Source organism: Salvelinus alpinus, chromosome 14 (assembly GCF_045679555.1).
Source record: "Salvelinus alpinus chromosome 14, SLU_Salpinus.1, whole genome shotgun sequence".
Classification (NCBI taxonomy): Eukaryota; Metazoa; Chordata; class Actinopteri; order Salmoniformes; family Salmonidae; genus Salvelinus; species Salvelinus alpinus.
This window is the reverse complement of record NC_092099.1, coordinates 38,518,812-38,545,623: the sequence shown is the minus strand read 5'-3', so window position 1 is coordinate 38,545,623 and position 26,812 is coordinate 38,518,812. Positions and strand designations below refer to the sequence as shown.

Genomic DNA, 26,812 nt, shown 5'->3' with positions numbered 1-26,812 from the left:
AAATACATCCCCAGGTACACCTCCAATTGACTCAAACGATGTCAATTAGCCTATCAGAAGCTTCTAAAGCCATGACATAATTTTCTGGAATTTTCTAAGCTGTTTAAAGGCTCAGTCAACTTAGTGTATGTAAACTTCTGACCCACTGGAATTGTGATACAGTGAATTATAATTGAAATAATCTGTCCGTAAACAATTGTTGGAAAAGTTACTTGTGTCATGCACAAAGTAGATGTCCTAACTGACTTGCCAAAACTATAGTGTGTTAACAAGAAATTTGTGGAGTGGTTGAAAAACGAGTTTTAATGACTCCAACCTAAGTGTACGTAAACTTCTGACTTCAACTGTATCATATCATGCTCCAAAACATGACCAATATAATTCAGCATGTGATTCTATTTCACTGTAAAAATTAAGTGCTTTGTAACACTAAAACTAGTGGCAACTGAGCTGCCACCACCTTAGTTAACGGAACCTTAACTTTGCTGGACTATTGAAACACATGGTTGTGTTTCAGATTTACGGGGTTCTGAAACATTCATCCTGAGGTGTTCTGAAACATTCGTCCTGAGGTGTGATGAGGTGTTCTGAAACATTCATCCTGAGGTGTTCTGAAACATTCATCCTGAGGGGTTCTGAAACATTCATCCTGAGGTGTGATGAGGTGTTCTGAAACATTCATCCTGAGGTGTTCTGAAACATTCATCCTGAGGGGTTCTGAAACATTCATCCTGAGGTGTTCTGAAACATTCATCCTGAGGTGTTCTGAAACATTCATCCTGAGGTGTTCTGAAACATTCATCCTGAGGTGTTCTGAAACATTCATCCTGAGGGGTTCTGAAACATTCATCCTGAGGTGTTCTGAAACATTCATCCTGGGAGGTTCTGAAGCATTCATCCTGAGGGGTTCTAAAACATTCATCCTGAGGGGTTCTGAAACATTCATCCTGAGGGGTTCTGAAACATTCATCCTGAGGGGTTCTAAAACATTCATCCTGAGGGGTTCTAAAACATTCATCCTGAGGTGTTCTGAAACATTCATCCTGAGGGGTTCTAAAACATTCATCCTGAGGGGTTCTGAAACATTCATCCTGAGGTGCTCTGAAACATTCATCCTGAGGGGTTCTAAAACATTCATCCTGAGGGGTTCTAAAACATTCATCCTGAGGGGTTCTGAAACATTCATCCTGAGGTGCTCTGAAACATTCATCCTGAGGGGTTCTGAAACATTCATCCTGAGGTGTTCTGAAACATTCATCCTGAGGGGTTCTGAAACATTCATCCTGAGGGGTTCTGAAACATTCATCCTGAGGGGTTCTGAAACATTCATCCTGAGGGGTTCTGAAACATTCATCCTGGGAGGTTCTGAAGCATTCATCCTGAGGGGTTCTAAAACATTCATCCTGAGGTGTTCTGAAACATTCATCCTGAGGGGTTCTGAAACATTCATTGTGAGGGGTTCTGAAACATTCATCCTGAGGTGTTCTGAAACATTCATCCTGAGGGGTTCTGAAACATTCATCCTGAGGTGTTCTGAAACATTCATCCTGAGGGGTTCTAAAACATTCATCCTGGGAGGTTCTGAAACATTCATCCTAAGGGGTTCTGAAACATTCATTCTGAGGGGTTCTGAAACATTCATCCTGAGGTGTTCTGAAACATTCATCCTGAGGGGTTCTGAAACATTCATCCTGAGGTGTTCTGAAACATTCATCCTGAGGTGTTCTGAAGCATTCATCCTGAGGTGTTCTGAAACATTCATCCTAAGGGGTTCTGAAACATTCATTCTGAGGGGTTCTAAAACATTCATCCTGAGGGGTTCTGAAACATTCATTCTGAGAGGTTCTGAAACATGAAATGATGTGTTGTAACACCACATCATCAAGAGTTGTGCAACACCTTGCCAGTCCCGGAAAAGCTTGAAAACACTATGATGTTGTCTCCAGTCCTCTGTGGTGCAGAATTAGAATCTTTCTCTTTTGGTGTTGTTTCCTCTCTCTAAAGCTCCTAAACACTATCATGGTGTTTCAAATCTTGTCTAGTGCAGAATTAGATCCCTTCTTCTGGACTTTCTAAATACTGTAAATGGGAGTCTCTCCTCTTGTTGTATTTCTCTGCTCTTGTATGGTGTGTTTATGAACTCCTCATCAGTAATTCCAAAAAGTCTAATGTACAGTATCATGCTCAAAGGACATGAGAAATTATAGTTTTGTGAAAATACTAATTAATATGTTTGAGTACAAAAGTACCTTTTCAAGACATGATTGTCAAATTATCAAATGACAAAACATTAAAAGGTCTTAAGACAGTTCAAAGATATTTTAGGTATTTATCATATTCTTCAAAATCATCAGGGTTGGTATTATATTTCATATTCATGGACACAAATACAGGCAATGACTGCTAATGTTAGCAGTAGCACTCATACAAAACTTCAATCAGGCCTCAATGCGATCACCAGTAATTCATCATGCTAATGTCCTGACCTAAGTCTTTATATCCCAATATCCTGACCTGAGGGTTGCCAGTTCGAATCCCAGGTCTGATGGGACACATCTGGCAAGAAGTGAGCTGGAAACTGGAGGGTTGCTGGTATCTAATCCTAGATGCCATTGCCTCCATTTGAGCCCTTGATCAAGACACTTAACCTCCCACAACAACTGCTCCATGGCCGTCCAGCGTGGCAGCCCCCCTGCTCCAACCTGTGTGGTCTTCTGGAGGGGCCGTCAGATAAAGCGGAAGTCATATTTTGGTTGGAACTTGTACAATTGATGAATAAAGTGATTTTAGACAAAGCAAACCTCTTGGCATGCTGTAGTATTGTTGTAATATTGATTAACCCAGAACTAAAAGCTTGTGTAATCTGGTCAGCTGAGTGATTTATTTCGGGGTCCATATGTGTTATACATTGGGAGTTCCGGTTGCGAAGTCTCCACACTCGCATAAGGAAACTTACAGCCAAAGGTTGCTAGGTAACTGGTACAGGAAGTTCTATTTGTTTCTGGTTGTTGCGTGGTCTGGCTGTGAGTACAGACTGTGAGAACACACACACACGCACACACACACACACACACACACACACACACACACACACACACACACACACACACACACACACACACACACACACACACACACACACACACACACACACACACACACACACACACACACACACACACACACACACACACACACACACACACACACATTGACTGACAAGCAGGCAGGGAAGGAAGGAGAGGAGTCTGAGGGAGCCACTGTGCCCAAAGCAGGGTCACTGTTCTCCGACCCGAGCTGGTCCCCAAATAGTCTCAGCTTGAGCCCCAGAGTCATTAGAAGATGAGGAGGGTGACCTCCAAGACCACAGTGTGGTGCTGTGTGTCTGTGTCTGATTGGTTGAGCACAGGATCCAGGCTTATGGAGTTGACTGTCAATGGCTACACACACAGGCACACAGCAGGATGTTATACCAGTGTATAGCTGAACCTACACACCCACAACTCCAGTCCTTAAGCAGACGGTCTGTCTCTGCTCCTGCAGTTCTCTTCCTGGAATATAATGAATACAAGAATGTGCAGAAAAGGTTTTTGCCCAAAATAGAACCTTATTCTCTGTATTGTGCCTCATGGGACCTTGGTCAAATAGAGAATTGAGTCCCATTGGAATGCCACCTGATGATCCTGACTAGATTACCTGATGTTTCTAACTAGATGACCTGATGTTCCTGACTAGTGACCTGATGTTCCTGACTAGTGCCCTGATGTTCCTGACTAGATGACTTGATGTTACTGACTAGTGACCTGATGTTACTGACTAGATGACCTGATGTTACTGACTAGATGACCTGATGTTACTGACTAGATGACCTGATGTTACTGATTAGATGACCTGATGTTACTGACTAGTGACCTGATGTTACTGACTAGTGACCTGATGTTACTGACTAGATGACCTGATGTTACTGACTAGATGACCTGATGTTACTGACTAGATGACCTGATGTTACTGACTAGTGACCTGATGTTCCTGACTAGTGACCTGATGTTACTGACTAGGTGACCTGATGTTACTGACTAGTGACCTGATGTTACTGACTAGTGACCTGATGTTCCTGACTAGTGACCTGATGTTACTGACTAGTGACCTGATGTTACTGACTAGTGGCCTGATGTTACTGACTAGATGACCTGATGTTCCTGACTAGATTACCTGATGTTACTGACTAGATGACCTGATGTTACTGACTAGTGACCTGCTGTTCCTGACTAGATGACCTGATGTTACTGACTAGATGACCTGATGTTACTGACTAGTGACCTGCTGTTCCTGACTAGATGACCTGATGTTACTGACTAGATGACCTGATGTTACTGACTAGTGACCTGATGTTACTGACTAGATGACCTGATGTTACTGACTAGATGACCTGATGTTCCTGACTAGTGACCTGATGTTCCTGACTAGTGACCTGATGTTACTGACTCGTGACCTGATGTTCCTGACTAGATGACCTCATGTTACTGACTAGATGACCTGATGTTACTGACTAGTGACCTGATGTTACTGACTAGTGACCTGATGTTACTGACTAGTGACCTGATGTTACTGACTAGATGACCTGATGTTCCTGACTAGATGACCTGATGTTCCTGACTAGTGACCTGATGTTACTGACTAGTGACCTGATGTTACTGACTAGAAGACCTGATGTTACTGACTAGTGACCTGATGTTACTGACTAGATGACCTGATGTTCCTGACTAGATGACCTGATGTTCCTAACTAGTGACCTGATGTTCCTGACTAGATGACCTCATGTTACTGACTAGATGACCTGATGTTACTGACTAGTGACCTGATGTTACTGACTAGATGACCTGATGTTACTGACTAGTGACCTGATGTTACTGACTAGTGACCTGATGTTACTGACTAGATGACCTGATGTCACTGACTAGATGACCTGATGTTACTGACTAGTGACCTGATGTTACTGACTAGATGACCTCATGTTACTGACTAGATGACCTGATGTTACTGACTAGTGACCTGATGTTACTGACTAGTGACCTGATGTTACTGACTAGATGACCTGATGTTACTGACTAGTGACCTGATGTTACTGACTAGTGACCTGATGTTACTGACTAGTGTCCTGATGTTACTGACTAGATGACCTGATGTTACTGACTAGATGACCTGATGTTCCTGACTAGATGACCTGATGTTCCTGACTAGATGACCTGATGTTACTGACTAGATGACCTGATGTTCCTGACTAGATGGAGTAGTTTGTTAGCTACTAAACAGATGACTAACGAGGACTCTGACTGTACTCCAAATGACATCCTATCCCCTATATAGTGCACTTCTTTTGACCAGGGCCCTATGGGTGTATTTTGGGTGTCTCTCTGAGCACTAGGTTGAAAAGTCTTAAATAGCTGCCATCCATGCCCATTATGTGACTGTGGTTGATATAGACAGCACCATGACTGCTCCTGCAACTTCTTGGCCTGGCTTGGACTGACGACTATAGGGCCTGACAGATGTCAGTGATGGGGGTCTGAACCTGAGCAGTGGTGGCAGCAGAAACAGTGGTGGTTGCAGACTCCTTAGGACGCAGTTTAGTGGGCTTGTGTGTGTGCATGCCTGTGTGCTTGTGTGTGTGTGTGTGTGTGTGTGTGTGTGTGCGAGTGTGTATGTGTGTGTATGTGTGTGTGGCTGTGTGGCGGAGGCCTGTTGCTGTGATTATTGTCACTGTTGGCATTAGCGTTGTGAGAGACCTGCCCTGTCCTTTCCCCGCTGTCTCTGTCTACCTCCAAAATTGCACAATATTCTCTAAATTGTCCACTATAGTGCACCATATTGACTAGGGCCTATAGGGCACTGGTCTAAAGTAGTGCACTTTATAGAGAATAACGTGCCATTTGGGACTCATCCTCACTTTGTCTGTCACCTCTAATGACAGCTACCATGACAGGAAGGGGGATGAAAGGAGGGCGGTCATGTCACTTTGATTCATACCAGCTCTGGCTGGGTGGGTTCGTAAAGTCTCCGCGGTCATTATCCTTTCTAAATGACATTTAAGTGTGAAGCAATGGTGATGCTGATGTCCTCCTGCTTCATCCTGGTACCTAGTGGAGTGGACACAAACTTGGAGCAGAAAGTTTTAGCAAAGTCTTCCTTGACCCCCGTGGGGATTCCCCCTCACATGGGTTCATCGTGACTGTGTGGATAGGTGAAAATGATCTTATGATGAATCAGTTTTCAAAGCTGCTCTGTGTCTACTTTAGCCTGATTTCAGATCTGTAGTCGTTGTCATTCATGAAATCCATAGGAGTTGGGAAAACATCACAAACAGATCAGGACAAAACATATCTGGGACCAAGCTATCAATGTCTGATTGTCTCCGTGGCTCTTGTTTCGTGCTGCTGTGTCTGAAGTTCTCCCTGTCACCTCTCTCCTCTTCCAGTCTATACGGGAGGTGACAGGCTATGTGCTGGTGGCTCTGAACCAGTTTGACTACCTGCCGCTGGAGAACCTGAGGATCATCAGAGGAACTAAGATGTATGAAGACCGCTACGCTCTGGCAATCTTCCTCAACTACCGCAGAGATGGGAACTTTGGCCTGCGCCAGCTGGGACTGAAGAACCTCACAGGTATGTGTCTAAGATGGCTATCCTGTCTCTGTGTCTCCTCTGTCTGAAGCTCTGAAATCTCTCTCTCCATCCCCTCTTGATGGATTTTTCTTTAATTTCCTATTTTCAGAGACATACCGTCCTGCTACTAACTTCGGTGAAATCCTGTCATTGTGTGACTGAGTGTTAAGTCAGAAGCTCTGCTATAAAATTACTGCAATGAAAGCAGTAAACCAAGGTCTGTAAAAAGGGATCCGAATGTTAGGGTCAATTTAATGAGAATAAAAAGAAGTGATCTGATCTTTTAAGAGCTTGTGTCTGTCTAGATGTTAGGTGGTTGGGGATTTACTGTACTGACATATTTTAATTACATCTCTTTACACTCATAGCGAGAGGAAGACGCGGTTGACCTAACTCATAGCTACTGATCTCTGCTCTCTGCATCAGTAAGTTTTGTCCAGACTTTCATTTGGCTGAAATGCAATACCACCTTGAGTTAATCTTTCTCAATGGGAATTGGCACCTGACCTGGCCTTGGGAAGATGTATGTGTTGTATTTTGTATGCTTTGTTTTAGCACCAATATCCACAGAGATCTAACCATGCTCCCCAAGCTTCGCCTGATCCCAGATCTGTTTGGTCGACCATATGAGTTGGCAAGACAGCACAAACAGATCTGGAACCAGGCTTGCCAATTCCCCAGCAGAACCTGATAATGTTAACCAGATGTGGCACTCTGGTAGGGGTGTTGGTGATGCATGTACAGTACATGCTGTGAAATACAAAGTGTCAAAGCAAACATTACATTTATCATTAGCAAGTAGCCTTTTACTTCAACATGGTCTGAAACTAGCCTATTCTTGCCCTGGAAGCTTCCTCAATATACGTACACACAATTGTAACATAGTTCCATTACCTGCAATTACTCTGCAGTACTCTGCAGTCATACATACCCCGTCCATTTCCCTGTTTGTTTTTGCGTGAAGTCATAATGTGTTTTCTGTACCTACATACCTGTTATTTTGATTGAGTGCATTGCAATTAGGTTGCAATTACGTATATCCACGTTACACCATATTTGCTCCTGTGTTAATGACAGCTAGCTCCAAAATGGCCTAGCTACCATGAACGAAGACTGGGGCTTCGTCACAAATTGCACCCTATTCCCTATGGGCCCTGGTAGTGCACTAAGTAGGAAAAAGGCTGCCATTTGGGAGGCAAGGTAGATAAACAGAGAACAAGAACAGTAACTGTCTGATCCCTCTCAGAGATACCTAGGTAAGACAGGTTACTTAGGCTCAGGAAATAGTTATCTTCATCTCTCTCTCTCTCACTCCATCTCTAGTTTTTCTCTCGGTCTCTTTCTCTTTCTCTCTCCCTCTCCATCTAGTTTTTTCTCTTTCTCTCTCCCTGTCCATCTCTAGTTTTTTCTCTTTCTCTCTCTCGCTCCATCTCTAGTTTTTTTCTCTCTCTCTCTCTCTCTCTCTCTCTCTCTCTCTCTCTCTCTCTCTCTCTCTCTCTCTCTCTCTCTCTCTCTCTCTCTCTCTCTCTCTCTCTCTCTCTCTCTCTCTCTCTCTCTCTCTCTCTCTCTCTCTCTCTCTCTCTCTCTCTCTCTCTCTCTCTTTACAGACAGGATTTTGATGCATTCTCTTCAGATGCTACCATCCATCCCTTAGCATTTACACAAGCATACTTGACCTTGAAGAATAAGCAGCCAGGGAAAAGGCCCTAAACCTTTTTGATGTGCAACCATTGTGCTGATTAAACTCAGCAGTTTATGTTTACGATGCTATTAAAAGGTGTTCTTGTTTGCTTAATTTGGTAAACGTGTGGCACTAGCATTGCGAAGGTCATATGTACGTTTCCCACAGGGATCACAAACTTACGGCTCTATTCAATCTGTACTACGGATTGCGCGATATACATTTTTATGATACGAATTGACATATGCAGCGTTACCATGAATGCAGTCTGCTAATGCGGTAACATTGCCTTTTAATTTCAATCTAGCTGTAGCATTTGGACTTCCACGATACGGATTGAATACAGACATTACTAAGAATGTATGCAGTCAAGTAAAAGACTCTGACTAAGTGACATAACTTATGTTGTCGTACTACCTCCCAGCTGGAATTGTCCCTATATGTAAACTGCTTGAGGGGAGTTATGGTATGCACTAATAACATATTCTATGTTGTAGCTATGGAGCTAGTTCTGAGCTATGGTTGTAACCGGAGAAATGAATAACATTTACATTTTATTCATTTAACAGACACTCTTATCCAGAGTGACTTACAGGGCCAACTAGGGTTAAGTGCCTTGCTCAAGGGCACAGACAGATCTTTCACCTAGTTGGCTCGGGGTTTCGAAAACAGCGACCTTTCAGTTACTGGCCCAACGGTCTTTAACCGCTAGGCTACCTGCCGCCAGACATCAGGTCTGCATCTAAATTAGCACCATATTCCATATAAAGTGCACTACCCCATCAGAAGTAGTACAATATATAGGGAATAGGGTGCCATTTGGGACACATCCCAGTTCTGTCAGGAGCCCATTAGGTGTTCTGATACAATATTGTGTGACAGGGTCAGTAATGGACAGTTAACCTATAGACCCACATAACTCACTGTCCTGAGAGGCAGAGGATAGAGGTCACTGTTGGGTCTGGTGAGTGAGTGAGTGAGTGAGTGAGTGAGTGAGTGAGTGAGTGAGTGAGTGAGTGAGTGAGTGAGTGAGTGAGTGAGAGAGAGAGAGAGAGAGAGAGAGAGAGAGAGAGAGAGAGAGAGAGAGAGAGAGAGAGAGAGAGAGAGAGAGAGAGAGAGAGAGAGAGAGAGAGAGAGAGAGAGAGAGAGAGAGAGAGAGAGAGAGAGAGAGAGAGAGAGAGAGAGAGAGAGAGAGAGAGAGAGAGGAGGAATTGAAAAGACAACGTCCAGAGACCACACCATAGGAGCACAGTGTACTGTATGTCTTCTGTTACGTAACTCTACTCCCAGTGTAGGACTAACATTCATTCACCAGATTTTTATACAGCACGAATAGAGCAGTGAGTTTCTGTCTCTCTCCTGGCTCAATCTGAGACAGTGAATATATTAAACCACTACTCATTGTTCTATTTGGTCTACAAACACATGCACGCGCACACATTCACTATACAATTCTGCATTGTCACCTGGCATAATCGGTAGAACATTCATGTACTGTATATATCCCCATGTATTTTGTTGGGTAGTACTATACTTATCTTTGAGAAGGTTTGAATAGGATATACATGAAAGGCGTGGACATGTTCACATGTTCATTCGCAAGACATGTTTCCGTTGGAGCAGTTAAGCAAAATCAATAATACAAATAAAAAAAGCTTTCTGCCGTGCCAGAAGAGTCCTATGGAAGAGTCCTATGGAAGAGTCCTATGGAAGAGTCCTATGGAAGAGTCCTATTCGAAGAGTCCTATTCGAAGAGTCCTATTCGAAGAGTCCTATTCGAAGAGTCCTATCGAAGAGTCCTATCGAAGAGTCCTAACTGGGATACTAGGTTGAGCTCGGATACCACTGAGTGTCCAGAGGCAGACACAGTGAAAAGAGGCAGACTGGTGTTTGAAATGCCATTGTCCCATCCATGTCCCTGGGCCAGTAGTGTGGAGAGGAGGTAGAGGGACTGCACATGCTCTTTTTCTATGTGTCTCTCTCTGTCTCTTTGGATCTATTTTGACACTCTCCTCCACTACTTGTGTCATGTTCCTGCTATATCAAGCCTTGGGAGCTGGTCTCTGGGTCTCAGGCTGTGACACACGTGCACGCACACACACACACACACACACACACACACACACACACACACACACACACACACACACACACACACACACACACACACACACACACACACACACACACACACACACACACACACACACACACACACACACACACACACACACACACACACACACACACACACACACACACACACCATCCATCCGAAGATCCTCCCCTCTCTCCGTCACTGTATCCCTCTCCAGAATACTTCAACAGGCAACGAGTGGCAAAGACGCCTATAATGGCTCCACTTTCATCTCCCTGTCATATTATTCGGTCGTTCCTGTCGTTCCTCCTTCATACCCTGCTCTCTGTAAAACGATCGATATGATCTATAAGCGACATATACGAGGATAAAGGTTATTAACTACACACAGGGCTAATCTGGAGACGGATAAAACGGACCCCTCGGTATTGAAACCGACCTGAATCCCTAGGAGGTAGAAATTGCCCTGGATAAAATCAATTTGTAGCTGGTATATTTTGATATGGCTGTATTGATTTTTCAGTAGGGTCTGTGTAGGAGACTTTGCAGAATGAAGGAACACTCATGGGTTTGCTGGGACTGTGTAGTGTGCATCTCAGTCCCTCTGTGGCACCTTTCAATCAGGCTTCATTTATCCTTAGTCATCCTTAGGCATATGAAACAGGAAACACACTCAAGTTCACGTTAAAACACACTAAGATGAAGCAGTAAGACTTACTAGATCGTTCTGTCTTTTTCTGTATATTTTCTGTCTCTGTCTTTGTCTCTCTCTCTCTCTATCCACTAGTATCTGTCTTCATATAATCCTCCCCTCTCCCCCCAACAATTTATTGTCCCTAACTGTACCTACCTGTCCCTATCTGTCTCTCCAGAAGCAGATGATTGGAGTGAATTATATGTCTCCCCCAGCACAGTGACAAGAGTTAAATACTGCCACTTTGTTTGACATTTCCAAAGTGCAGCTACGCTATGCTTTCCATTTCAGACGAATTAAAGCTATTTTCATGCTTAAGCAAACATTTTTCTTCTGCTTCTCTTTTTTTATTATTTTGAGTCACCATGAACACAACAGTTACTGTAGATAGCGGCTGAGGCAAGTTGAGCTGGGCTCAGTGCATTCACATGGTAATTGCTGCCTGTTGAGTTTTCACAACAATATCCACCTCAATAAGAGAAATAACACAGATGAACATGTCAGTTTACACATTTTCTATTTAAAAAAAAGTATCCCGGTCTGTTTTCCTATAGTTTTGTTCAGTCAGCGTTGCTCATCCATTTATTTTTTACTGCTTGTACGCTGCCATTACTCTCCGTCCAAAATAAAAAGCATAAAATCTCTTCTCCCATCTGCCAGACATCCTTCTCTCTCTCTCTCCCTACACGGTTAGCTGACACACACACACGCTGCTCGCACACGACGCCAAGTCTGGATCCACTACTCACTCACAGTCCATCTGTTATTTCTCTCTTTTTCACGTTTTCACATGTTCTCATTCTCTCTCTCGCTCTCGTCTCTTGTCTCTCTTGTTTCTCTTTCTCTCTGTATATCTCATCAATGTTAGTTAAACTGGCACATGCACTATATACAAGCCTACATGTGTATTATTGTACTGTACTCACACACACACACACACACACACACACACACACACACACACACACACACACACACACACACACACACACACACACACACACACACACACACACACACACACACACACACACACAGAACATTGTGTCTGCTCTTCATCGCCCTGCATTTTATCAAGGGGAAAATCTTAATGATCATACATTAACTTCCACGAGCTCTGCTCAGTGTTTCGTGAAAGCATCATGGATCATGAAATGGTGAACAGGAGGGATGGAGGGATAGAGGTATAGATGGATGGATGGATGGGACAAGGTGAAAATAAAGGATGAGAGAAATCCGTGACAGTCTCTCCTTGAAGGACTAAGAAGGAGAATCAGTGTATTTGGACAGCAGATCCCTGCCTGGCCCCTGTCTATCTGAGAAACACCCACAGGAGAGACGAAGGGATGGATGGAGGGAGGGATAGATGGATAGACAGGACAAGGTGAAAATAAAGGACAAGTGGACTCAGTCTTGTCCTGAAGAGTCTTTGGACAGCCTCTCCCCAGACTGGCCTCTGTCTTTATGAGAAACCCCCACAGGAAGAGAGCTGAGATTAGTTTGTGTCCAAGGCTACATCCCAAAATGGCACCATCTTCCCTTTATAGTGCACTGCTTTTGACTAGAACACTGTGTCTCTGGCATTCTGTTCCACTCTCCACCTCTCCCCTCTCTCTACCTCTCTACCTCTCCCCTCTCTCTACCTCTATTTCTCTCTACTCTCCACCTCTCTCCGCTCTCCACCTCTCTCCTCTCTCTACCTCACATCTCTCAACATCTCTTTCGCTCTACTCTCCACCTCTCTCCTCTCTCCACCTCTCCTTTCTCCTTTCTCCACCTCTCTACTTCTCATCTCTCTACATCTCTCTATTCTCCACCTCTCTCCTCTCTCTACCTCTCCTCTCTCCACCTCTCCTCTCTCCATCTCTCTTCTCACCACCTTTCCTCTCTCCACCTCTATCTATATTCACCTCTCTCCTCTCTATCTCTCTCTCTCTCTCTCTCCACCTCTTTCCTCTCTCCACTTCTCTCTCTCCAATCTCCACTTCTCCAATCTCCACCTCTCTCCTCTCCTCTCCTCTCGGCTGGCAGCTTCCAGACCTCAGGTCGCTTCCAATTGTGTGTCTAATTGATTACTTCCCATGCAATTACTCCTGTGTCATACTCAATATTTCATTGCTTGGAGGAGGGCAAAAGGGAGTTTTTTGTAAGACGATATTCATATTGTCACATTTGTGAGCTCTCTAATGCAGTTTAGGAACAGCGTGTTAACACCAGCCCAGGGCCGGCATCCGAACGAATCAGTTGGACAGGCATTTGATAGCGCACGTGTAAAAAAATTAATAAATGGGTTTCATAATAAAGACATGTAATATAACTGTAAAGATGTATTACCTTTTAATAAACACAACCAGTCATGATGTTTTCATCTGATTGTCAAACAAATCACTTAAAAAGGTAGGAGACCTTTGCAGATTAGTCCAAAATAATTCCAGCATCTGAACAGTGCACTCTGCACCTGCCAATGTTCCTTCAATTCACAAGTGGCTGAAGCTAACTCACCTGAGAAAGCATCCGAGTGAGCGAAACAGCACCCCTCTGTCTTACTAAACAGATGTAGAATCTTAATTTGATCACTCTTTTGTTGCTGAGAATTTGTGTAGGTTCTTGAGTTCTACAAACTTGTAGGGTATTTGAGGTTTCAAAAGGCTTTAAAGTTTATATTTTCCACTTTAAAATGTCAGACTTGTTTTGCCCTAATAAAAAATGTGTCAACCCCTACAAAAATGTTTCATTAAAGACATTGCATATTGACATGCAATATTCTTTTTGGCCAGACAGCATCAGATACATCAGATACATGGAACATAGTGAGACAGAGGGGCACTGCTTCGCTCGCTTGGATGCTTTATTTGAGATTAATGTGTATTTCTGTCTGCGTGTGTCTTGCTCAATTAAATGATCAGTATTTAAATATTTTCTTTGGATGGGCAAGGAGGTACGGTAGCGTGAGCCAGCCCTCCAAGGCCCGCCCACAACGCTGGACCTCTCCGGTCAACACAAATGTGGAGTGGTTTAACCCCTAGGTCTTAGGCAAGGAGCAAAGAGCCATTGTCTATAAGGTGACGATACTCAATGACAGTAGGTTTTTCTTTCTTGTGGTGGACATGAAATGAATAGCATGGCTGTGGTTGATATGATTAGCCATTGGGGCATACAGTACATTGACAGTGTGTAGGTTCTTGAGTTCTTCAATTTAAAGTAATAATAAATGGTTGTGTCCCAATCTCTCCTTTTCTTCCGAAGTGTGCACTTGTTATTGGGGCATGGAAACTCCCTCTAGCGCATGCCTACACCAATCCAATTATTTTGAATTTGTGGGGAGTAGTGAACAAGTGGACACGTCAGTAGGAAGGAAAGATTTGGACGCAACAATTGTTTGGAAGAACATGTGTTTTTCTCCAAGACAGCAGACTGAAAGAGTATGCATTGACACTGACACACTTCTCACAATTGAGCATCTTGTAGACTAATAACCCATCTGACAATAAGGGCTCCAACAACACTTTATGCTTTAGTTTCTCCTGATGTATTTTGCTGACTGGATCCACTTCTCTCATTAATGATCCTATGTGGGAATTGCATAAGCAGGAAATTGGAGAGTTTTATGAAATATTAATGTCCGACAACATAAAGGCTCCATTCTAAATGGAACCCTTCTGCCTATAGGACACTTATTTTGACCGGATCCATCTGGGCCCTAGTCAAAGGTAGTGCACTATATAGGGATAGCCATTTGAGACACAAATAATGTTAAATCGTCAGCTTCAGAGGGAGCTGACCCACCAGCCCTCAACAGAAATAAGTCCAATTGAAAATAATGAAATGTGAGTTTAGTAAAGAACAAATCTGTTTCCATCTTGAAGTAAATGGGATAGTTAATTCTAAGTAAATTGGGCATTTAGGTAAAGTTTCTGCTTGAAACTCCCAGGTGGGGAAGCGGTCTTGCTCCTACTGCAACTAGTTCTAATATAATAAAACTGATATCTGAAACTACAGTACACTTCATAGAAACACCACCTCTCTTCAGTAGCATTTCTCTTCAAGTTTCTCTTCACTATCTGAAAGACTCTGAAACACTGTCTGAAACTTTCTCAGCTACCCTAAACATAACAATAAGTACAAAAGGAAGCATAATAATAAAATCCATGTAGCTTTTTCCTATTGCCTCTTCTTAGAGAACAAACAAGACACAAAGAACAAAATGAAAAATTAATAAAACGTTTCCAGGACCTTCTTTATTTAACATCAAACTTTTGATAGCATGTGTAGGGTAAATCTGTTGGGTAATTACACTGAGATCAAATGGAGAGCACTAGAATTAATGCTAATACTGTATAGCGTTAGTTAGCTCGCTAGCCCCAGCCCAGCGCTGCCTGGGCCCCATGGTGGAACCAGAGCCATGAATAATGGATTGGGTGTCATCATTAAGAAACTGAATGATTAAAACATATCTCCCAGCTTCAAGCGGCACTGTCCTTACTTAAAAAAGCCCTATGATATAGGCTAGTACAGTCCCTCTTGTTACAACTACGTTATATATTTAGATATAGAACTGTGATTTTGCGACTATGTCATAGATTTGGAGGGGGTTGTATAGCAAATCACCACAAACATGCTATGGCATTAATAGTGAGGGCTCCATGCTCCACCTTTTACTGCAGTGGGCTAAATCAGGGTCACACTTCTTGGTAGTCTTAAACAAATCTACTTTGAAACAAAAGTATACACCTCACACACATGGTTATGGACTTGTACCAAGAAGAGACCTGTACCATGTCAGATATAGAGTTGACATTTATTCAATTTTGAGTTTGAATCCCAATACTATACTTTATATACATCACAGAAGACTGTAATATAACAAATGTGTCCTCCCCCAAAAATTATGTTATTAATGATGAACAAACTCAATATACTTTAAAATGACTAAAACCAGATGGAAACAGTGTAGAAATGACAATGGACCTACATTCATACAGTTTCTTGACTGTCCAGCTCACTAATAATCACCCAAATTAAAGCTAAGTCAGGGAGCATAGAAAATTCCCAAAACGATGGATAGAGAACTTTTTTTTTAGCAAATTTTGACGGCGAGGAATCATAACCAATTTTCAGTGCGGCCCCCGGACCTCTTTGAAGACCGAATGCAGCCCCCAGGGCAAAATGAGTTTGACACCCCTGCCCTGCATTCCTATCTGGCTCTATTAGTATTCAGTTGCTGATAATGAAGTCATGCGAGAGGTCCGCAGGGAACCATCATCACTACCTCTAACTGCTCTGGGACCTGTTAGGACCTGTTAGGACCTGTTAGGACCTGTTAGGTGGAGGGCAGATGAGAAGATGAAAGAGGGGGGCTCCTCTGACTTTTCCACCCGTAACCCATAAGTAAGCCTTGTGTGTGCGTATGTACATGTGTACATGTGTAGGCTATGTAAATTGAGAATTAAATGAAAGAGAGCAGGCTAGGAAACTAGAGCACTGTGCTGTGCTGTGCTGTGCTGTGCTGTGTTGTGCTGTGTTGTGCTGAGCTGTGTTGTGCTGTGCTGTGCTGTGCTGTGTTGTGCTGAGCTGTGTTGTGCTGTGCTGTGTTGTGTTGTGTTGTGCTGTGCAGTGCTGTGCTGTGTTGTGCTGTGTTGTGCTGTGCAGTGCAGTGCTGTGCTGTGCAGTGCTGTGCTGTGCTGTGCTGTGTTGTGATGTGATGTGCTGTGTTGTGCTGAGCTGTGCTGTGCTGTGTTGTGCTGAGCTGTGCTGAGCTGTGCTGTGCTGTGTTGTGCTGTGTTGTGATGTGCTGTGTTGTGCTGTGCTGTGTTGTGTTGTGCTGTGCTGAGCTGTGCTGTGCTGTGCTGAGCTGTGTTGTGTTGTGCTGTGCTGTGTTGTGTTGTGCTGTGCTGTGTTGTGCTGTGTTGTGCTGTGCTGTGCAGTGCTGTGCTGTGTTGTGCTATGCTGTGTTGTGCTGTGCTGTGTTGTGCTGTGCTGTGCTGCGCTGTGCAGTGCTGTGCTGTGCAGTGCTGTGCTGTGTAGTGCTGTGCTCTTCACACACCAGGGTCTGAATAGTTCACAGCCCCAGCTTAAAGGGACTGAGGGTGCCAGCCTAAATGGACTAACTGATGAGCCCTAGTACTGTACCCTACTGCACCTCATTCACTTTCATCTGAGGATCACTAGAACATAGACAGAGGGCTGAGTAACCTTGTGCACCTTCAGGGATTATTTTTGCATGGATCAGATGAACCAGCCCAAAACAGAATTTTGCCTCATTAAAAGTTAATATGAGTATGCAAGGAATTTGAATGTCAATTAATCATCAAAACACATTATAGTCCTCCCTCCGGCTATGTTTTAGTTAGCTCTAAACCAAGCCAGTCCGTCACATTCTCAGCCTGGAGGACTATGGGTAAAACCAACATAAACAAAAAACTGACCTGACAACAAGAGACCTATGTTGCAGTGTCCACACTAACATACCATTTAGAATGTACTGAGCATGCATGTTAAGTGGTACACTAGTGTGGATATTGGAAAGTAGCCCAGTGTCATCCATTTTCACCATCAGGATTGTCTGCCCATACGGATGAAGTATCCTAATTTAAACCCCCTGTTGCAGGAGAACTTCCCTTCAATGCAGGAAATGTAGAGTGTGTTTGAGGTTTAAAAAGCCTTCTGAAGTTTGTAATTTCCACTTGGAAATTTCAGACATGATTTTCCCTTACTACAAAAATATTAACTTCTAAAAAAGTGTAAATTAATTATAATCCACATAATAATTCACATTTCCTGTTGCTGCAGGATTGTTTTTCTGCTGTAGCAAACTTGCTCAAATTAAGATCCTACATCTGTACCATTCCCCTAAAGCTTCTGTTCTACCTGCTTTCTCAAACAGGGTGGAGAATATAATTGAAGGCCTCCTCCTTTCACGTTCTCGTCCTTGTCCTCATCCTCCTCATCCTCTTCCTCCTCCTCCCTCATTCTCCCTCTTTCTCACCATACCCACAATGTTATATATCTCTAATGGGAACACATCTCTCTCTCCCCAGACCCTGGAAGATGTTAGCTCGCCCTAATGAGAACACACCTCTCTCCCCAGACACTGGAAGATGTTAGCTAGCCCTAATGAGAACACACCTCTCTCTCCCCAGACACTGGAAGATGTTAGCTCGCCCTAATGAGAACACATCTCTCTCTCCCCAGACACTGGAAGATGTTAGCTCGCCCTAATGAGAACACACCTCTCTCCCCAGACACTGGAAGATGTTAGCTAGCCCTAATGAGAACACACCTCTCTCTCCCCAGACACTGGAAGATGTTAGCTCGCCCTAATGAGAACACACCTCTCTCTCCCCAGACACTGGAAGATGTTAGCTAGCCCTAATGAGAACACACCTCTCTCTCCCCAGACACTGGAAGATGTTAGCTAGCCCTAATGAGAACACACCTCTCTCCCCAGACACTGGAAGATGTTAGCTAGCCCTAATGAGAACACACCTCTCTCTCCCCAGACACTGGAAGATGTTAGCTAGCCCTAATGAGAACACACCTCTCCCTCCCCAGACACTGGAAGATGTTAGCTAGCCCTAATGAGAACACACCTCTCTCCCCAGACACTGGAAGATGTTAGCTCGCCCTAATGAGAACACACCTCTCTCCCCAGACACTGGAAGATGTTAGCTCGCCCTAATGAGAACACACCTCTCTCCCCAGACACTGGAAGATGTTAGCTAGCCCTAATGAGAACACACCTCTCTCACCCCAGACACTGGAAGATGTTAGCTCGCCCTAATGAGAACACACCTCTCTCTACCCAGACACTGGAAGATGTTAGCTAGCCCTAATGAGAACACACCTCTCTCTCCCCAGACACTGGAAGATGTTAGCTAGCCCTAATGAGAACACACCTCTCTCTCCCCAGACACTGGAAGATGTTAGCTAGCCCTAATGAGAACACACCTCTCTCTACCCAGACACTGGAAGATGTTAGCTCGCCCTAATGAGAACACACCTCTCTCTCCCCAGACACTGGAAGATGTTAGCTCGCCCTAATGAGAACACACCTCTCTCCCCAGACACTGGAAGATGTTAGCTAGCTCTAATGAGAACACACCTCTCTCTCCCCAGACACTGGAAGATGTTAGCTAGCCCTAATGAGAACACACCTCTCTCTACCCAGACACTGGAAGATGTTAGCTAGCCCTAATGAGAACACACCTCTCTCTCCCCAGACACTGGAAGATGTTAGCTAGCCCTAATGAGAACACACCTCTCTCTCCCCAGACACTGGAAGATGTTAGCTAGCCCTAATGAGAACACACCTCTCTCTACCCAGACACTGGAAGATGTTAGCTCGCCCTAATGAGAACACACCTCTCTCTCCCCAGACACTGGAAGATGTTAGCTAGCCCTAATGAGAACACGTCTCTCTCTCCCCAGACACTGGAAGATGTTAGCTCGCCCTAATGAGAACACACCTCTCTCTCCCCAGACACTGGAAGATGTTAGCTCGCCCTAATGAGAACACACCTCTCTCTCCCCAGACACTGGAAGATGTTAGCTAGCCCTAATGAGAACACACCTCTCTCCCCAGACACTGGAAGATGTTAGCTCGCCCTAATGAGAACACACCTCTCTCTCCCCAGACACTGGAAGATGTTAGCTCGCCCTAATGAGAACACACCTCTCTCTCCCCAGACACTGGAAGATGTTAGCTCGCCCTAATGAGAACACACCTCTCTCCCCAGACACTGGAAAATGTTAGCTCGCCCTAATGAGAACACACCTCTCTCTCCCCAGACACTGGAAGATGTTAGCTAGCCCTAATGAGAACACACCTCTCTCCCCAGACCCTGGAAGATGTTAGCTAGCCCTAATGAGAACACACCTCTCTCTCCCCAGACACTGGAAGATGTTAGCTATCCCTAATGAGAACACACCTCTCTCCCCAGACCCTGGAAGATGTTAGCTAGCCCTAATGAGAACACACCTCTCTCTCCCCAGACACTGGAAGATGTTAGCTCGCCCTAATGAGAACACACCTCTCTCTCCCCAGACACTGGAAGATGTTAGCTAGCCCTAATGAGAACACACCTCTCTCTCCCCAGACACTGGAAGATGTTAGCTCGCCCTAATGAGAACACACCTCTCTCTACCCACACACTGGAAGATGTTAGCTAGCTCTAATGAGAACACACCTCTCTCTCCCCAGACACTGGAAGATGTTAGCTAGCCCTAATGAGAACACACCTCTCTCTCCCCAGACACTGGAAGATGTTAGCTAGCCCTAATGAGAACACACCTCTCTCTCCCCAGACACTGGAAGATGTTAGCTAGCCCTAATGAGAACAAACCTCTCTCTACCCAGACCCTGGAAGATGTTAGCTCGCTCTAATGAGAACACACCTCTCTCTCCCCAGACACTGGAAGATGTTAGCTAGCCCTAATGAGAACACACCTCTCTCTCCCCAGACACTGGAAGATGTTAGCTAGCCCTAATGAGAACACACCTCTCTCTCCCCAGACACTGGAAGATGTTAGCTAGCTCTAATGAGAACACACCTCTCTCTCCCCAGACACTGGAAGATGTTAGCTAGCTCTAATGAAAACACACCTCTCTCTCCCCAGACACTGGAAGATGTTAGCTAGCTCTAATGAGAACACACCTCTCTCTCCCCAGACACTGGAAGATGTTAGCTAGCTCTAATGAGAACACACCTCTCTCTCCCCAGACACTGGAAGATGTTAGCTCGCCCTAATGAGAACACACCTCTCTCTCCCCAGACACTGGAAGATGTTAGCTAGCCCTAATGAGAACACACCTCTCTCTCCCCAGACACTGGAAGATGTTAGCTAGCTCTAATGAGAACACACCTCTCTCCCCAGACCCTGGAAGATGTTAGCTCGCCCTAATGAGAACACACCTCTCTCCCCAGACACTGGAAGATGTTAGCTAGCCCTAATGAGAACACACCTCTCTCTCCCCAGACACTGGAAGATGTTAGCTAGCCCTAATGAGAACACACCTCTCTCCCCAGACCCTGGAAGATGTTAGGTCGCCCTAATGAGAACACACTTCTCTCTCCCCAGACACTGGAAGATGTTAGCTCGCCCTAATGAGAACACACCTCTCTCTCCCCAGACACTGGAAGATGTTAGCTAGCCCTAATGAGAACACACCTCTCTCTCCCCAGACACTGGAAGATGTTAGCTCGCCCTAATGAGAACACACCTCTCTCTCCCCAGACACTGGAAGATGTTAGCTCGCCCTAATGAGAACACACCTCTCTCTCCCCAGACACTGGAAGATGTTAGCTCGCCCTAATGAGAACACACCTCTCTCTCCCCAGACACTGGAAGATGTTAGCTAGCTCTAATGAGAACACACCTCTCTCTCCCCAGACACTGGAAGATGTTAGCTAGCTCTAATGAGAACACACCTCTCTCTCCCCAGACACTGGAAGATGTTAGCTCGCCCTAATGAGAACACACCTCTCTCTCCCCAGACACTGGAAAATGTTAGCTAGCTCTAATGAGAACACACCTCTCTCCCCAGACACTGGAAGATGTTAGCTCGCCCTAATGAGAACACACCTCTCTCTCCCCAGACACTGGAAGATGTTAGCTCGCCCTAATGAGAACACACCTCTCTCTCCCCAGACACTGGAAGATGTTAGCTAGCCCTAATGAGAACACACCTCTCTCTACCCAGACACTGGAAGATGTTAGCTAGCTCTAATGAGAACACACCTCTCTCTCCCCAGACACTGGAAGATGTTAGCTAGCTCTAATGAGAACACACCTCTCTCTCCCCAGACACTGGAAGATGTTAGCTCGCCCTAATGAGAACACACCTCTCTCTCCCCAGACACTGGAAGATGTTAGCTCGCCCTAATGAGAACACACCTCTCTCTCCCCAGACACTGGAAGATGTTAGCTCGCCCTAATGAGAACACATTTCATCATCGGAGCACATGGAAATGTTAATGAAACACTTTAGGGTTAAGCCAATTATATCCGTTCCTGCCAATCACAGACCTCTCATTTGTGAAATGTCAGTGGTGCCGTGGAGCAGGGGGGAAAGGGAGAGGGCAAGTGAGGAGGAGCAGGAGTGGGGATATGATGGAATAATTAGGTTTTCTTGGTCAGGGAGGAAAGAGATGGAGAGAGGAGATAAGAAAGAGAAGAAATGGAGGGATGTGAGAGTGAGGAGAGCGAAGAGAGGGATACGTGGAGAGAGAGAGTCTGTGTGTGCATGGCAGTATGTGTGTGTGACGAGAGAAGAAGTGTAAAAGAGGATAGACACAAAGGGTTCATGGTCCAACAGGGAAAGGTACTCATTGGGATGAGGAGCTTACATATGACCCCTGTATCAAAGGCCTTTTGTGGTATATCAGTGATTCTGTGAGAGACTGTATGTGTGTTTGTGTGAAATGTGCGTGTATGAATGTGTCACTAAAGTGGATGTTTGTGTGTGAGAGTGTTTGTGTATACTACCGGTGAAAAGTTTTACAACACCTACTCATTCAAGGCTTTTTCTTTATTTTTTACTATTTTCTACATTGTAGAATCATAGTGAAGACATCAAAACTATGAAATAACACATATGGAGTATGTAGTAACTAAGCGTTAAACAAATCAAAATATATTTTATATTTGAGATTCTTCAAATAGCAACCCTTTGCCTTGATGACAGCTTTGCACACTCTTGGCACTCTCTCAACCAGCTTCAACTGGAATGTGTTTCCAACAGTCTTGAAGGAGTTCCCACATATGCCATGCACTTGTTGGCTGCTTTTCTTTTACTCTGTGGTCCAACTCATCATCAATGCAAAGGGTGGCTATTTGAAGAATCTCAAATATAAAATACATTTTATTTTGTTTAACACTTTTTTTGGATACTACATGATCCCATATGTGTTATTTCATAGTTTTGATGTCTTCACTATTATTCTAAAATATTAAAAATAAATAAAAACCCCTGAATGAGTAGGTGTTCTAAAACTTTTGACCGGTAGTGTATATTGTAAATGTGTACTAAGTTACAACAATCACAACAGTACTGGCAGGAGCCTGAGTGTCACAACTGACTCAAACAGCATACCACTACCACTATCATTCTACCACTCATTCTACCTCTATCCTTCTACCACTGTCCTTCTTCCACTATACTTATACCACTATCATTCTACCACAATCCTTCTACCACTATCCTTCTACCACTGTCCTTCTACAACTACCCTTCTACCACAATCCTTCTACCACTATACTTATACCACAATCCTTCTACCACTATCATTCTACCACTGTCCTTCTACCACTATCCTTCTACCACTATCATTCTACCACTGTCCTTCTACCACTATCCTTCTACCAATATCCTTCTACCACTATCCTTCTACCACTATCCTTCTACCACTATCCTTCTACAACTATCCTTCTACCACTATCCTTCTACCACTGTCCTTCTACAACTATCATTCTACCACTATCCTTCTACCACTGTCCTTCTACAACTATCCTTCTACCACTATCCTTCTACCACTGTCCTTCTACAACTATCCTTCTACCACTATCTTTCTACCACTGTCCTTCTACAACTATCAGTCTACCACTATCCTTCTACCACTGTCCTTCTACAACTATCCTTCTACCACTATCCTTCTACCACTGTCCTTCTACAACTATCCTTCTACCACTATCTTTCTACCACTGTCCTTCTACAACTATCATTCTACCACTATCCTTCTACCACTGTCCTTCTACAACTATCCTTCTACCACTATCCTTCTACCACTCTCCTTCTACAACTATCCTTCTACCACTATCCTTCTACCACTGTCCTTCTACAACTATCCTTCTACCACTTTCCTTCTCAGCCCAGCACACTGTGAGAAACTAGAACAGTGTGGCCCTATGAGCCAGCTAGCTTCTCATCCCTTTCTCCCCCTCACATCATCACAGCTTTTCATTCATATTAATGCATTTATTTACTTGCCAGGCTAGCTGGGCCTTAGAGAAGTTGAGCAGATTGAGCAGACAGGCAGTGACAGGGTCAGGGGCTGGGGCTGGGGTTGGGAAAGGGGCTAGGACAGGGGCTGGGGCTGGGTCAGTGACAGGGACAGGGGCTGGGACAATGATTGGTGTTTAGCCTGTCTAAGGTCCTGTCACAAGCTCCTCTGATTGGCCATTAAGGCTGTCAATCAGGTACCGGGTCACAGTCAGGTCTGATTGGAAAAGCAGCAACAGCTCTAAACAAAAACAAAGTGCCTCTGAGCAGGGCAGGCATTGTGCGCGGGCCTTAGGGGGCCTGGCCTGCCCTACCGTACCTCCTTTCCCATCCAAATAAATATACAAATGTTGATCATTTATCCGACAGAGACACGTGCCAACAGAAAGATGCATGAATTGCAGTTAAATCATCAGAGCGAGCAAAACAGCGTCCCTCCTGTCTCAGTATGTGTAGACCATGTATCGGATGCTGTCTGGACCAAAAGAGTATGGCATGTCATACTATTTCTGTCTAGACAGCATCCAATACATGGGCTACATTTAGAGGGGCATTGCTTCACTCTCTTGGAGGCTTTCTCTGATGATATAAACTATACAGTATAAATACAGCACACAGCCATGCAATTTCCATAGACAAAACTGACAGTAGAATGGCCTTCCTGAAGAGCTCACTGACTTTCAACGTGGCACCATCATAGTTTGGTGCCGGAGGAATCATGGTTTGGGGCTGTTTTTCATGGTTCGGGCTAGGCCCCTTAGTTTCAGTGAAGGGAAATCTTACAGCTACAGCCTATAAATACATTCTAGACAATTCTGTGATTCCAACTTTGTGGCAACAGTTTGGGGAAGGCCCTTTCCTGTTTCAGCATGACAATGCCCCGTGCACAAAGTGAGGTCCATACAAAATGGTTTCTCGAGATTGGTGTGGAAGAACTTGACTGACCTGCACAGAGCCCTGACCTCAACCCCATTGAACACATTTGCCTGACCTCACTAATGCTCTTGAGGCTGAATGGAATCAAGTTCCTGCAGTGGAGGCTGCTATTGTAACAAAGAGTGGACCAACTGCATATTAATTCCCATGATTTTGGAATGAGATGTTCGACAAGCAGGTGTCCAAATACGTTTGGTCATGTAGTGTAGTTTCAGCAGAGAGTAAGAGACGAAGCGAGAGGGCTCACTCTCACCAAAATCTGTCCAGAATAAGCCTAATGCGTTTCTATGGGAATAATATGCAGACCTAAGCTTGTCGCCTGCCTTCCTGCCTTTGGGACAGAGACTCCCATTTTTAGGGAGGAGACATGAGCATCTCGTCATTATATACAGAGTTCTGGTTTCAGCCTCTTGCAAATTGGAAAGGAAAGTTTGCGGGTGTAGAGAGCACTGTTAGGATGCCTGATTTTCCTAAAGTAAGTTGATGTTTTGCCAAAATTAAATAATTACTCCTGTCTAAATAAAATAATTCTAAATACTTCACTACGGAGCAAGATTTAGTCACAGTGGATCGATCATTAGCTCTGAATTGTTTCAAAACACAAATGTGTTTGGGAAGCCCACAATTTGTGTAGTGCGCGTGGCAATAGGTCTAGCTGAGTTGTGGCTGTCAGTGAAAAGCACCTAAAGTATGTGTGAAGTATAATGTGAAGATAATGTGTCTTGAGTATAATTTAAAACATTGCATCCTGAATAAGGGGAGTGGGTGTGGTGAAGATATGATGCGTCTCTAGAGTGCATGTATATGTAGGAAAGTGCCCATTTGGCAATGTCTTTTTTCTGATTGTCTTAACTCAGCACACAAATATTGATCCTGTAGGCTATCTCTGAGTTCTATGCTCTCATTTCTTTAGCCGCCAATAGATCACAGTGTATCAATGTGTCCACATAGCAGAGGCTGGTGCTCTCGCCATAGTTGAATTTTAACTTTTAAATATTTATCATTTTCCTTCAGACTTTTATGATTAACCACGAGACAATGGTTTTGAGAAATAAAAACGTTATTATTGAAATTAAACTGTTCCACAAAAAAAATAAAAAAATGCATATATTTACAACTGGTAAAAATGGTAGGATATATTGTAAGCTTCCCCAAACATGAAACTGATGAGCTGCCTATGGTCTTTACTATTACAAGTACGTGCACACATAGGGGGTCCCGTGAAAAAATAGGCCCACCCATGGAAATCAAACGGGTCAGGCTCTGTGTGACCTGTTGTTGGCACGCACAAATTCATGAGCTACATATACAGCATGGCCTCACCACACACACAAAGCCACCATATACTGTAGCGCCAGTCCTCCCTGTGGTTAGGCTGAGCCAGGGTCATTGGTATGCAGGTGCACCGTGCTCTCGTTTAGCTGGGGTTTATTTCTCTCTCTCTATGTGTGTGTGTGTGTGTGTGTGTGTGTGTGTGTGTGTGTGTGTGTGTGTGTGTGTGTGTGTGTGTGTGTGTGTGTGTGTGTGTGTGTGTGTGTGTGTGTGTGTGTGTGTGTGTGTGTGTGTGTGTGTGTGTGTGTGTGTGTGTGTGAGTTGTTCCAATGCTACTGGGAGCTGTTTTTGTCTCACCAGGGGTACTGACTGTTACTTTAGATTTTGAACCCCCCTTTGTTCAGGGACACATTATTCCGTTTCTGTTATTCACATGTCTGTGGAACTTGTTCAGATTTTGTCTCAGTTGTTG

General features: G+C 44.2%; 1 protein-coding gene across 1 annotated transcript in view; it reads left to right on the top strand.

The window, feature by feature from the left end:
- LOC139538902 (receptor tyrosine-protein kinase erbB-4-like) overlaps positions 1-26,812 on the top strand; it is a 591,021-nt gene that overhangs the window by 316,581 nt on the left and 247,628 nt on the right. Inside the window, exon 3 of the mRNA XM_071341463.1 lies at positions 6,476-6,662. Within this exon, the coding sequence (XP_071197564.1) occupies positions 6,476-6,662 (187 nt within the window). The remainder of the gene's footprint in view (positions 1-6,475; positions 6,663-26,812) is intronic.